Below are 15,255 nucleotides of genomic sequence, written 5' to 3'. Positions count from 1 at the left end.
CATGCACAGGTAAGTGGGACTAATTTAGTTTGGGATTATGGGTCGGTATGGACGGGTTGGACAGAAGGTACTATATAACTCTGACTAAGTAGTTCAAATAGAATAGCTGAGTATAATCTTCAAGGCCAATTAAGGGTAACCTTTAAAAGATGGCCTCATCAGTAACACCCAGCTCTTGTGAATGAGAATATTTAATAAAGGACAAAATAAAATAAAGTGTGAAAATACCTTGGAGGGCTAAATTCAATGAGTTGAAACCTGACACATTGGAATCAAAAATGGTAGCTAAATGAATGGGCAGTGGGCAACCTTCACAAGATTTATTGCCAACAAGTTGCCCCACCATTTGGAATTGGCTAGGTCAAGGCTGAAGAGTAGGACAGAGATTTTGACTTTACATATGCAGTGTTTAGCTTCCCTTAGTATCCACTAGTCCCCTTCAACAATCTGTTTTAATTGCACAGTAATAGTCAATGGTGCTCAAAGCCTCAGCATTTGCATCTTCCAGTTATTTGATTCTGTAGTAATTGAATTTATTTGTTGTAAGCTGCAACAGTCTTGTATGGATATCAATGTGTATTGCTGCAATTTTGGAGAAAAGTGCATCAATGTCTTCAGAAGTTCATTGTAGATTCAGAGTTTTCCAAAACGTAATTCATTTATTGGGGTTTAAATTTGAACAGCTGGCTGCCTTGTACTGCCACTGTTGTATTATGATTATTCCCCAAAGTGCATTTAAAAGTGATTCACAACTGATACATTGTTCCTGAATACTCTCAATAGCCAGTGAGCTTTACAAATGCACTCTTGTACGCAGTAAGAAATGCATCTGAATAAATTAGTTATTTGTATTCCAAATATAAGAAGACCATTGAGCTGTGTCATCGCAGCATGAGATCAACGTTTCTGTTTTAACACATTTAGACTTTAATTGGGAGCTTTGAGTAACAATTCATACTTGTGTGTTGGGAAGTAAGTTGAGCACTTGCTCAAAGCTGGTATAGAATTTTGGGAAGTGACAAATTGCACCCTGGATTTCTAACATCTTTTTAAAATGCTACTATACATTTTCTGTGACTGTGAAAGGCCATCAAGCACTGATTTAATTGTCATTTCCAGCATATGCTAATGTGTAAATACAGCAAAATATCTATTTTAATATCGCAATTAATATAGCAGAATACCTTACAATCTTTGTCAATGTTTTTGTAGTTTAAGTAGAAAGTGAGGTCTGCAGATGCTGGAGATCAGAGCTGAAAATGTGTTGCTGGAAAAGCACAGCAGGTCAGGCAGCATCCAGGGAACAGGAGAATCGACGTTTCGGGCATAAGCCCTTCTTCAGGAATCCTGAAGAAGGGCTTATGCTCGAAACATCGACTCTCCTGTTCCCTGGATGCTGCCTGACCTGCTGCGCTTTTGTAGTTTAAGTAGCCAGCATTTCTCCTGACTAGGAGTTAACTTCATGCATTGCTGAATTGAAATCATTATTGTCCCCTAGAGAAACCTCCTGACCGATATCCACACTATCACAAGTCTGCTTATTTCCAACCCCAATAATTTCCAACTTTCCATTTTGTTACCTCCAAATTTGATTATTCCAGCATGCTCCTGACCAGCTTCCTACCTTCTACTTTCCATACGCTTGGGGTAATTCAAAATTCTGCCTGTGTATTAATTCACAAAGTCATGTTCTCGCTGATGTATATTGGCTCCTGGTTGAACAAAACCTGTTAAACTTTCACTCTGATTTTCAATTTCTTCCATTGCCTTTCACCTCCCTCATGCAATTCTTCATTGGTCATGCTGTCAATTGCTAGGCCTGAAAAGTTTTTTGTATCAAAATGTCTCAGGCTGTCAATCTCTCTTTATATTGCTCGGTGTTAAACTTTGTCCCATAACTATACAGTGAATGCAAGTTGTTGTACTTTATTTTCAGAGTTTCATTATTAGTACATTGATTTTTTTTTTCACCTGAGCAAAGTGTTGACTTGAACAACACTGTTACATGTTTTGTAGCCAGCACATGAGTTTTTAGATAACCATAGATAATGGATAATACCAATCTTTTTATTGTTGAAATTGAATTGACAGTAATTTTATAGTATTTCTAATTTTTTTTTTCCCGTGCTGCTTTTGTATTAAGTCTGTTAGGAAAAACATTCTAGATCAATTTTCTTTTGACTAGTGCAGTTGGAAGTTTGCCTACTTCGTGGCTTGGGAGACATCCATAATAATGTTCTGAAGAAGGGCCTGTGCCCGAAACGTCGAATCTCCTGTTCCCTGGATGCTGCCTGACCTGCTGTGCTGTTCCAGCAATAAAGTTTCAACAGACATCCATAATAAAGCATAGTCATCGAGTGCAGGAAATGTCACTGGAATATGAAGAAATCAGCATAAGCAAAAATAAATTGGCAAAATGCATGCTGTTGCACATTACCTGTGTTATGTAATTGCTTTCAGTTGCAGCCAAGAAATTACTAGTCAGCACCCATTGGTCAAGTCGTAAACTATATTGCAGTATAATTTATGCTAGACAATAAATCCCTTAACTCGTGCCTCTTGGTGCTATGATCTTCAGCATTGAAATGCTTCAGTGTGATATAGTTTTCTTTTTCAGATATGAAAAGTCTTTCATATTCATGTTGCCTTGTCACAGGTTATGCCATATAGACTTTTGAAGAAGACCCTCATCTGCAATTTTAGCATTCCATCAAATAAGATTTGCAGACCATGATTACGAATCTGTCTGGCTTACTAAACTGAAACGTAACTATATCTTTTGAGTATCTAAACATCAATATCAATGGTCATGGAAATTTATTTATTTCTCAAGCTATTGTTACTTTGTTCTGCCATCTGATTTGAAGATACACCAGTAAGGCAATAGCTATAAATAGCCTTTCAGAAGCTCTCTGACACAAAACTCAAATGTGACAAACTAGCAAATAAAGTTTAAAACTTATGGGCTGGTTAAAGCCCACAGGCCAAAGTGTAAACAATCCTGATTCCCACAATTTGAACAATCAACAGAAAAATATTTGTTAACTTTAATTCCTCCCACCCACTTCCTGTCATGAAATTTTGTTTTTCCATTTCTTTACATGGTGGCAGATAGCAAACGCTATCTAGGAGAAAATTTGGAAGAAAAGCTTAGTCCTGGGCTTTCAGGTTTTACTGTTCCGATTATGCCTCTGATCACTTCTTGACATTTCTTACGTTGTGTCAAAGTAACATGCCTTTTTTGGAGAGAGAAATGTCTGTGAAAGGCCATCATACTTGCAAGTATTTTGCTCCGTTTTAAGCATTCTTCATTTAGTTGGTTACCCAAAGGACAACTAGGATTTCATATTCTGCAGTCCATCAGAGAAAAGTGCTGGAAGAGTTCTGTTACTCAGCATTACTAAACTAGACTTTGTTATTCCAATAGCAAAGTCATAAATCTAAAATACCATTTTGTGTGTGTGTATATAGCGTATGAGCAGTATATAGGGAAAGAGTTAAGTTCTGAGTTTTGTAAAACAAGAGGTTCCGCTGAGCATGACTCAAATCAGATAAGAACTTGCCTCTAGCACCCCATTGTTAACTGCAAGGGTAATGGGTTAACAAGGTGGAAAAGCAGTCGTCATGTAGAGCCATTGAACAATATTGTAAAGTCAGTTAATAAGGTGAAAAGTATTCATTTTGTGAAGCCACTTATTCATTGTGTAAAGCCACTTATTCATTGTGTAACAGCAGATTGCTTAATCTTACAATTGGCGAGTGTCAATTGCAAATGGTCACCCAGTCAATATGTATGTTGCCTTATATGACTATATAGTTCATTAAGAAAGTGCTGTTCCAGAGAGAAGACTGAGAACTCGTGTTTCTGTGCACGTGGGCAATCATTCGCTCCCCCTCCAGGGCCTGGAATGAAGATGGAGGTAGAACTATACTATGTCTCTGAGCGTTTTGCTTCGACTGAGTGGGGAAATGGGACAACAATTTGACAAGGGAGCCTGGCTTTGCAGTATGAAATACAGCTCTCTTAACTCATACTATAATTGCATACGTAAAGGATGAACTTGTAAATGGATAATATACAACATAACGATTGAAAATATTTACAAAATCTGTTTATCATAGTGATTAATAGAGGCTTGTTGCCTTTATGTAATTAATTTGTGTTTTTTATGGCTACTGTTTTATCTTCCCATCAGCTTTATGCTGGAGCTGTCCTTGAAGTGTGTGGATGAAAATTGGGAAGGTTCCCCCAAGTCCAGGGTAAGTGAATACGTTTGTATGCATGTTGGTAATGAACAATTATTTTAATTTTGGCATGTCTGTTCAGGAAAGCAACATTGGATCTTTACAACTAAAAGGGAAAAAATGTAAAACTTCCAACATTAGACAAATTTAATTGGCTCATAAAGCTATGGAGGCACTCATGAATTTGTTTTTTGTGCTATTTTGGTGCAGTGACTGATTTAGAAGACTGTATTGTCCCATGTCCGGATTTGAGCTCAGTTATCTAGGTTGGCATTCTTCAAGCCTCCAAAACAACATTCATCGATCCGTCAACACCATCCGTGCTGGTTATTCCACTCCTGTTTTTCAGTAACTGTGCTGTTTATTATTTATAGAAAGCAAAATGACTGTACTTCAAAAATGATTCACTAGTTGCATTACACTTTCAGATAAGTGGAGGGGATGAAAATTAATTTGATTGAATCTGTAATTTATTTTCAGTCGTAGTGCTGACCCGTTGTTCATTATGAAAACCCATCTGGTTCACTAATGCCCTTCAGAAAAGGAAATCTGACACACTTGCACAATAGGATTTTGTACTCCATTTTTTTATTTGAGCACTGCAGTTTCCTCCTGTTGTCTGGCTCTGTTGCCATCTCATTGAAAGAGCCTGTGAAGATTTGGGAGTGTGGGCTTAGAGGGTAGCAACATGAAATTAAAAACTTGCTGGGAAAAAACGTGCAGACGTTGAGTGCTACCTGAGTGATTAGAAGGGAATATCTATCCTACGTGGTTCTATTCTCATATTATTTTTGTACTTTGGTTCATCGGTGATTTGGATTTTAGGTTAGAGGGATTTTTGGATTAATCTAAGATAGAAACCATAGTAAATAAATTCAAGGACCAAAGGAAATTGAGAAAAGATATTGAAGTGATGTTGCAATGGATAACTAAAGTGGGAGGTGGAATTTGGTGTCAGTGGAGGTGACATGTATTGTTTTCCTTATTAAGGACAAGTATGGTTGGAGTGAATAGCTGGGTAATGTGAAAGAACAGATTTTTAGAGTTCCAGGTTAGGGCAAGGCAGCTGCACACAAATGAACAAGGAGTTTGAAATGAGTAGGCATGGATATAAAATGGATTATAGGAGACACAATGCAGGAAAATTTTTGTATCAGTCTATCTTGTGTTTGAGGTATAATGCAAATGTTCCTGGATAAAACTACTTCATTTTACTTGGACCAGGCTTGTTTGTATTGAGAAAATTAGACTATATGAAGGTCAAACACACAACACCACTGCTTTTGAAGTGGTATTTTTAGATTGTATTGAACAATGTAACTGTGTGGTTCTTTCTGCATAATCTTGACTGTGATTTGATTTCGGTATCTTATGACTTGCTAGGTTATTGTTTCCTGTAACATGCATACAGAATCAGAACATTGGTGTCTAAGTGGTGTGAGGTTGTTCGAAGCATGGGGATTACACTAACTTTTGTAACTGACCTTGAAGGCTCTGTTTTCCTAATACACTGTGTTGATCAATTTTTTTTTATGCTTCTGTTGCAATAAAAGGAAACTTGAGTTTTTGAATTGTGTCCATGCAGTGGCACCAGGATTGAGTTGTTTCATTTAAAGTTGGGGAGTGGGGAGTGGGGGTGAAGTACAGAGCAAATTTGGGCCGGTTGGATTTTAAGAATTAATATCTAATCTTCGTCTTTTAACAAAAGCAATTCCTAATCAAAAATCTCTTTTAAATTATTTCTGGATTGAGAGTCCCTTTTTTAAGTTGCAAAGTATTGTTGTAACCTTTTTCTGTCTTTGAATGCAGTGCATGTATTCCTAATATCACACTACTTCCATCTTCATAGTTCCAGACAATGGAGTTGAGCATTGATTATTATATTCTTAATGTTGATGCAGTTAGTATATTCCACTACTTTTTGATATTAATGATCCTGCCCTGTCACAAAATATAAAGTAAGGTACAAACTGTCGTTATTGAAAGCTTTCAACTGCTACGTGGCTTCTGTAGAGTGCATGTTTCACATTTACCTTCGATTTGGCAGCCGCATTGATATTGGGTTGGTACCAAGCATTTGGGGATAGTTAACCAAAGACTGCTCCTACTATCTGAAAGCCATAATTGATTCTTGCAAACTAATCACAGCCAATTAGGTTTGAATTTACCAATTGTGATCAATGGTCTAAAGTGGCATTTCAGGAGCTATCTTCCTAGCACTAATAGTAAGCCCATGTCAGTAGAAGCTGAAAATGGATCCGATATTCACTGAAAGTCATCTTCAAATTTACCACAAAGGCACAGTCAAAAATATACAGACAGCATTATCATAAACTTGTTTAGAGATTATAGTTGATGCTCAGTGTCTCGAATGATTTTCATTTTGTATCTCAACTCCTACCTGAAATTGTGAATACAAGACACCCCCAGCACACATCGCTATTTCATGCCATTCAAAACAAGGAAGCATGTACTTTGCTGCAGATTATGAAGCTGTTTCAGAATTGACTAATTATGGGCAGCAAAATTTCCTGTCTGTCTGATGTCTGAGCCAACTTGTGGTGGTTCTGTGAGACTTTTTCCCCTCTGAATAGACAGAAAAGCTTGTGCAAAAGTTGGATACTCGACATCCACTCTTGTAAATCTCCCGAGGATTGCCATTATTGAACCCCTTTGCCGGTCCATGTAGGCCTTCTGTTGATCTCTCTTGTTCCTCCATTACTGAAGGAGCATCAAGCTGGTAACATGGGCACCATGCAAGCAGTGGTTATACGCTCCCTTAGCTAGAGACGATTCTTTGATGGAAGCACTTCCCCTGTGGGGCTAAGTATCTTAATTCATTGTCGATGATCCCTGACTTCAACTCTTTACTGATGTTGTGATTCTTTTAATTCTTCACTATATTTGAGTTGGATTTCATGACAAAGATCAGTTAACTTTCTTCATCCAACCAAGACAGCAAATAGTTCCATGTGCATTTCTTTTCCTGTCAAACAGAAATCAGATGGATTTGTTATTTTCATTAAAGCAATCTTTTACACCATGATAGGAATATTTTAATAAATCTTCTTTATGCATACAATAATAATAGTATTGTAATTGGAGAACATGGTGCATATTAACTTTAATGTCTGCCTCATTTTCTTTCTTTTTGAGAATTTGTTTTTGTTCTTTACTGAACCTGTTTCGAATCAAAGCAGACTTCATGGGTAAATGGTTCTTCTATGTTTATGGTGTGTCTTTATGGTTATTTTTAATTATTTTTAGTCACTTCATGTCATGTAAATATATCAATCATGAAAGTAGCATTAAAATAATCTATTTAATTTTTGAAAATCCACTCCTTCAATTTGCAGCATGCTTTGCCCATGCTTATCTCATTGTTTGCTGCAGGCTTATTTTTAAGGCCATTTGATCCAACCAGTTAAACCAATTAATTTTAAAGGCAGATTAAATTGTGCAGGGTAGTCACAGGCACACGAATATTTCCCGTGAGAAACTGTAAAGGTAAACAGCTGGACTACCAATAGATCCAATCCTTCAACTTTAACTGAATTTAAAGTTTATTGTTGGATTAATCTGCACTCTTAAACTGCCAGAGTATTGATACAACCCCAATCTCCATTTGGCACACTCTCAGATTCTTCGCTGTTTAAACAAAATGGAAATCCAATATTGATGCAGTAACAGTATCCAAAATGACATTGATTTTGAGTGAAGACATTAGTATTTGAATAAAGACCAGTTTATTCCATTAATAATAATTTAAAGAAATTGCAACATTTACTGCAATTGGCAAAATTGCAGTTTCATTTGTTTGGAGCTCTCACCCATAATGAGCTCTAATGCTGGTTTAATTAATAAATTGAAATCTGAGGTTGACCAATGTTTGATAAGTGAGAGTTTTAAAGAATTTGGTGATCGGGTGGGTAAATGAAGTTAAGCTATGGATCGACCATGTTATTATTCAACAACAGATCAAGCTTGAAGGTTTGAATGGCCTAATATGTATTGCTTTCAGACACAAACTTGTCTGTTGCATTTTCAGTTTCATTGTACTCTGGTTTAATGTGCATTCAAAGTTTGTGCGAAGATTTGTAGCTTGGGTGCTCGTTGTTGTGGTTCTGTTCACTGAGCTGGAAGTTTTTGTTGCAAACGTTTCGTCCCCTGGCTAGGCGACATCATCAGTGCTTGGGAGCCACCTGCGAAGCGCTTCTTTGATGTTTCCTCCGGTGTTTGTAGTGGTCTGTCCCTGCCGCTTCCGGTTGTCAGTTTCAGCTGTCCGCTGTAGTGGTTGGTATATTGGGTCCAGGTCGATGTGTTTGTTGATGGAGTTTGTGGATGAATGCCATGCCTCTAGGAATTCCCTGGCTGTTCTCTGTCTGAGGCATGGCATTCATCCACAAACTCCATCAACAAACACATCGACCTGGACCCAATATACCAACCACTACAGCGGACAGCTGAAACTGACAACCGGAAGCGGCAGGGACAGACCACTACAAACACCGGAGGAAACATCAAAGAAGCGCTTCGCAGGAGGCTCCCAAGCACTGATGATGTCGCCTAGCCAGGGGACGAAACGTTTGCAACAAAAACTTTAATGTGCATCCCTGGTTATCTTGAATTACAGAAATCTCGATCATTCATGCTTTGTTTCTGTCAGAGTCATAGAGCTTTGCAACATGGAAACAGACTCTTTGGTCCAACTTGTTCTGGATCCCTTTTAAATCTTTCCCCTCCCATCTTGAACCTATGCCCCCTAGGTTTTGATTTCCCTGACCCCGACCCCTTGTCTATTTACCATACCTATGTCCCTCACAATTTTCTAAACTTCTATAAGGTCACCCCTCAACCCCCGATGCTCCAGGAAAATAGTCCCAGCCTGTCCTTTTTAGTAATTCGCATTATACTGTTAAATAGCTTTATTAAAAATGATATTTGACTGCAAATTGACAGTTTTTAATTTGGCAATCTTGCATTTGTCCTGATGAGTGCAAGATTAAAAGATTTGGCAATACATCTCTCTTCAATTAACATGCTTCTACTCTCCTGTCTCACCTTTGTCTCACCTCAAGCTCTTCCGATTATATTGCAGCATTATGTACTGATGCCCATGTCCAGCTGACCTTTCCAATTTTTATATGCAGGACGACTTCTGTAGAAATGAGTCCACCTGTTTGTCAAAATTGGTAGTGGTGTTCCTCTTTCATTTTAGTGGAAAAGCAATGGTTATGAAGCACTTAAGTGTTTGAACTAACCAAAATGCACAATTAATCTGTTAGCAACTCCCTTTGGTTTTCATGAAGTTATGCTGGCTTGAATTAATTAACATTGCTTTTCATTTGGAGCCCTTAATTTGCATTCTTCCTGGAATTAACCACCTTATCTTGCAATATATTTATCACGAGAGAGCTGAATAAGGAAGTCCATTTGATCCTTTCAGGAAAAATTATAACTAAAGTCTTTGTAATGGACAGTTCACCTCCTGCCACCTTATGACCGACCCTATCTTCCCTAAAATTCTCCCGTGAAGTTTAGTCATCCTTCCAAATTGTCAGGGTAAACCCAACAATTGGGCTTCAGTTGAGTTTAATTAGTGTCAAATGGGCCAATGTGTGCTGCTAAATTCAGTTTCCAGTGAATATTAGCATTACCTCAACTCCACTTGGAATGTTACTTCCTTTTAAAACTTACCTTTTGTGTTGTGGCTCAGTACTGTTTGTCACTGCAATGCCAGGAGCATTATGCTCTTGACTGTGAATACCATTTAAAATGACAAATGTTTCTAAATTTGCATGTGATTTGTGAGTACCCGTGTGAAGTCTGATATTTTGTATTCTGCAAGCAACCTAAACCATTCACATATTAATCAGGTTGCTACAATTGAAATATATTGCAATTCTGAACCATGCTGTAGAGGAAGGAAATGGGCCATAATATTTAATATAGATTGTATTGTATTGTGCACTTACTGTTTATATTTTACAGCTGACATTGGAAGCAGTAAATTATTAACTTGCAGTATGTGATTTAACTTTTTACATGATGCGGTGAACTAATTTTTTTGTTTTAGAAAGCCTTTATGTATACAAAATACTACAAACACTACATTTTAACATTTTTTTAAAATTCCTCTCCAGCTTTTGTCAGAAGTGATAAGCCCAAGATGTTCAAAGGTCTTCAGATCAAGGTAACCAAATTCTAAAATTGAAAACTACATAGAACTGACAGTGTATATTTCAAGGGCTTACCAAAATAGTGTATTTTGGAAATCTGGAATAAAGTAGAAAATGCTGGAGAAACTTAGCAAGTCTGTCAGTAAGAGTTAAAGTTTCAAGTCTGGTTATAACTCCTCTTCAAGGCAGATTCAATTCAATCAGACTCAAAATTTTAACTCTGGCTCTTTGTTTTTCTCCCTCCACAGATACTGTTCGATCTACAGTGTGTCTCCAGCATTTTGTTTGTATTTCAGAGCTTGCTATAATTATCATAGGATGCCACAACAAAGTACTTCAATTGATACTTGTCTATTGATGAAGGGCAGGCATGAAAGAGACTTAACATAAAATGAACGACCTTCATCTTTGTTTCTTAGGGCACAGTTTGGCACCTGTTTATTTTCACATGACTGGTATTAACTTCATGACAATATCATGTTAAAAAATGGGAACTGGCCTAGGTAAATATGGTCAACAAAGGAGAACTGACAAAGGGTCATTTAGACTCAACATCAGCTCTTTTCTCTCCTTACTGCCAGACCTGCAGAGATTTTCCAGCAGTTTCTCTTTTGGTATTTTAAAGGAGAATTGAGTATCATTTGAAATCTTTTGCAACTCAATATACTGTGAATATTTCTTGGTTTCTTGCAATGAATTTTCTTTGCTAAATCTTCACTTAATGGTTGCAAATGTAAGATTTTAGAAAGAGACATTAATAAGCACCTCCACCGAAGGGATACTTAATTTTCTAACCACACAGAGGTCAGATAGGATTATGTCCAAAATACAGCTTTATATTCCACAATTCTCCCTTCTATGCAGAATCTTGACATGGTAAAGAACTTTAAACTATGAGCCAATTAAATTGTGCTAATAAGGCCATGAGGCGCTGGCTTTAACTAGGGCAATCAATATTCTGGGTTGCAACTACATCTCATCACTCATTGCACTGGTACCCACTAAAAGTAGTCTGGGCAGCAGTTCTAATAAAGCAGCTTGCTCCACCATCTTGAAGATAGTTCAGAATGAAAACCTTGCCAGTGATGTCCACACCCCAAGAATGAATACAAAAAAGTCAAGTGAAATACACAAGGCTGATGTTTAATCTGGGTCTCTTAGATTTTTGCCACATTTAAGACAGACGTCTTATTGTGTAACTGCAGAAGGTGTGTGGAACCAAAAGCGCACAGTCCACACTTGGAACACTTGCAAGTTAAAGGGTATATTTACAGCTCTTCAAAAGAGGGCTTACAGGCAAGAAAAGCTATGACAACAACATGTGGAGTTATTCTTTTTGTTAAAAGAAATAACTAGATGAAATTTTAACAAATGTAGATTAAACACTGCTTTCAAGAAAGGATAGTGGAGTTGTTGACACTTTTCTATGTAAATATACTAAATAACTCTATTGAAGGTATATAGATATGAGTGATCTTAAGAGTTTTAGCTATCCACTTGCATGAAGTTTAAAATTTAACACCAATGAAAATTGGGAAACATTTTTGTGCAAAAGGTTATTAAAATATGCATATTGTATAACTGCAGCCAGCTATGTAAGCTGAATCAGTCAAAGATCATGCAAGATAAGTATTTGAAGAAATCCAGTGAAGTGAAAAATGCAGAGGCTGGGGTTGGATGAAATGGTTATCATATGAGGCCAGCATAGACTTGAAATGGCTGTGTGAGAGAGAAGCTTCACTGATTCTGAAATTGCCAAACCTGTAACTTTAAAAGTTTTCCTGAGCAAGTGTGTGAAATAGCTTTAAGGTAAAGATAGGTAAAGAAATAGCTTCAAGATAAAGGATTCAGCCTCATGATGGTCAAATCTCTTCCCACTGCCTGTAACATGAGAATTAAACAGTTTGTGACAAGAATCCAATATGGATTCTTTTGAGACCACAAGAAATAGGAACCAGCTGGGCCATTCAGTCCCTTGAGCTTGCTCTGCCATTCAATACAATCAACGCTGATCCAACATTTCTCACATCCACTTTCCTGCCCTCTCCCCATAATTCTTGATTTCCCCTACTAATCAAGAATCTATCTATATCAGCCTTAAATTTGCATAAGGACTCTTCCTACAGCTGTTTTTAGGAAGGAGTTCCAAAGACCCCAACCTTCTGACAGGAAAAAGCTCCTCCACATCTCAATCTTTAACTGACACTCCTTTATTCTGAGATTAGCCTGATTCTGAGATTTTTGCCACATTAAGACAAATGTCTTATTGACAACAGTTTTTTCTGCACCTGTTCCAAATTCCTTGCTGCTTATGAGAAGCTCTAATAAAGGAACACTAATTTCCAAGATCCTTCCTAAGAGGAATGTGGAAGCTTTCAAAAAGGGGCTGTTTTTTGTGTGTGGTTATCAATACTGAGAATTTTCGTTAGGTTTGCTTCACTGAATTTGTGATAGCAATGAGATTTCTTCAAAAAGTCTTCATGGATTTTCTCAGTTAAGTCAGTTTGCAAGAATTACACTTCTGTGAGCTGCATAAGTTGAAGTTTTAATTACTAAATCAGAACTGGCTTACCCAAATTGAGTGATAAAATAACTAATTGTCTCAGATTGTACACTGGCCTGTCTATGTTCCTACGTCAACTAAGAACACTATTCATACCGGTCACATAAGAGCTTCCTATAACTAGCTAAGTTGATTTTAGTAATTTATAGAACAGGCAGTAAGATTGAGTTGTTGAAGTCAGTCCAAATGGCACAGCTGCTTTGAATCAGATTACAAAGCTTCATTTTTAAACTTGCCCTTGTTCCAAAATTAGTGAAAGATCTCAAAAATCTCATCTGAAGTAACATTCCATATTTAGATTTATGCCTCTGGGGCTCAAGTTTTTACATGAAATGTGATATCTTGCAAATTTCAATGGTCTCCATTGCTGGTTCATTAATGAAAGACCAGTCTTGCAATTGCAAAGCATCTTTTGCAACTTGTGATGTTCCAAAGATTCTTTCAGTTTAATATGTATTTCGTACACCTGTTAACTAAGGAAACACTGCCCCAGTGTATGCACTGAGAAAAGTAACCAGACAATCTATGATACTGTTAGCGGAGGGATAAATATTGCCTTGGACCGCTTTCTTCTTCAAATAGTTCAGTGGGATCTTTTTGTACCAACTTGAGGGAACACAGCCTTTGGGTTAATTTCTTGTTGTGGTTCTGTTCGCCAAGCTGGGAATTTGTGTTGCAGACGTTTCGTCCCCTGTCTAGGAGACATCCTCCAGTGCTTGGGAGCCTCCTCTGAAGTGCTTCTGTGATGTTTCCTCTGGCATTTATAGTGATTTGTATCTGCCGCTTCCTTGTGTCCGTTCCAGCTGTCTGCTGCAGTGGCCGGTATATCGGGTCCAGGTCGATGTGCTTATTGATTTGAAACTGTGGATGAGTGCCATGCCTCTAGGAATTCCCTGGCTGTTCCCTGTTTGGCTTGTCCTATAATAGTAATGTTGTCCCAGTCGAACTCATGTTGCTTGTCATCTGAGTGTGTGGCTACTAAGGATAGCTGGTCACATCGTTTCGTGGCTAGTTGGTGTTCATGGATAGGGATCATTAGCTGTCTTCCTGTTTGTCTTATGTAGTGTTTTGTGCAGTCCTTGAATGGGATTTTGTACACTACATTGGTTTTGCTCATCCTGGGTATCGGGTCTTTCGTCCTGGTGAGTTGTTGTCTGAGAGTGGCTGTTGGTTTGTGTGCTGTTATGAGTCCTAGTGGCCGCAGTAGTCTGGCTGTCAGTTCGGAAATGCTCTTGATGTATGGTAAGCACTGAGGATGTCACCTAGACAGGGGGCGAAACGTCTGCAACACAAATTCCCAGCTCGGTGAACAGAACCACAACAACGAGCACCCGAGCTACAAATCTTCTCACAAACTTTGAACGCCTACGAGCGAGAGACGCTAAGACATGCCAGGAAATGGGAATCCTGTGCCAACTGCCTAAGCGCCACATACGAACAACTCCGGTTTCTGCATGAATGCCGAAAGAATCGAATCCTTCCACCATGTGTCAGATACAAACCACCAGTCAACAACCCACAAGCCAGGGACACAGCCAGACAGAAAGGATTCAGGATGATCCAGGTAATGATTACAGACGCTCACAACAGACTTCACAAATATAGACAAGAAATTGCGCTCCAAAAATCGTTAATTTCAAAAACCACCAATCGGGAATGGACCCGGACCATAGAACAGGCTGTCACCATAGGACAGAACAGGACCACACACCGCAAAAATATGGCACTAAAAGAAAAAATGGCCAAACTAACACAACAGAGAGGACACCACAACACACCTGGGTTAGAAACCTCTCCCACAGACAGCTCACAGACACTGAAAGAACAATACTGGCCAAGGGACTCAACTACAACCATAGGGACGCCAAGACAGCAGACTTCCTAGCAGCACTAGAATGCACACTCGGGAACAATGGACTGACAGAAGAGACACAACAAACAGTGAGACAAAGTATTGTACCCCTGATAACAAGGAAAAGACAAACGCATAACCTCAACACCAAGGAGAGGGAAGCACTAAAATCACTAAGAAACGATAAGGACATAATTATAGTGCTGTATTGTTCTATGTTCTATGTTCTATACTACCAGCAGACAAAGGCAGAATGACGGTCATCCTGGACAAAACAGACTACATCTAAAAAGCACAGCAACTACTTGCAGATACCAACACCTACCAAAAGAGGGAATTTGACCCCACCCCACAGCTCACCAATAGGATAAACAACACACTGAGGAACCTACAAAAAAACGGACAGATAACCAGGT

At 38.3% G+C, this 15,255-nt stretch overlaps 1 protein-coding gene across 1 annotated transcript in view; it reads left to right on the top strand.

Annotated features, from left to right (window-relative positions):
* selenof (selenoprotein F) overlaps positions 1 to 15,255 on the top strand; it is a 42,191-nt gene that overhangs the window by 23,564 nt on the left and 3,372 nt on the right. Inside the window, exons 3-4 of the mRNA XM_043698718.1 lie at positions 4,197 to 4,260; positions 10,389 to 10,438. Of these exons, the coding sequence (XP_043554653.1) occupies positions 4,197 to 4,260; positions 10,389 to 10,438 (114 nt within the window). The remainder of the gene's footprint in view (positions 1 to 4,196; positions 4,261 to 10,388; positions 10,439 to 15,255) is intronic.

Source organism: Chiloscyllium plagiosum, chromosome 11 (genome assembly GCF_004010195.1).
Source record: "Chiloscyllium plagiosum isolate BGI_BamShark_2017 chromosome 11, ASM401019v2, whole genome shotgun sequence".
Classification (NCBI taxonomy): Eukaryota; Metazoa; Chordata; class Chondrichthyes; order Orectolobiformes; family Hemiscylliidae; genus Chiloscyllium; species Chiloscyllium plagiosum.
Note: the sequence above shows the minus strand (reverse complement) of the source record. Positions and strands in the feature narration are given on the sequence as shown.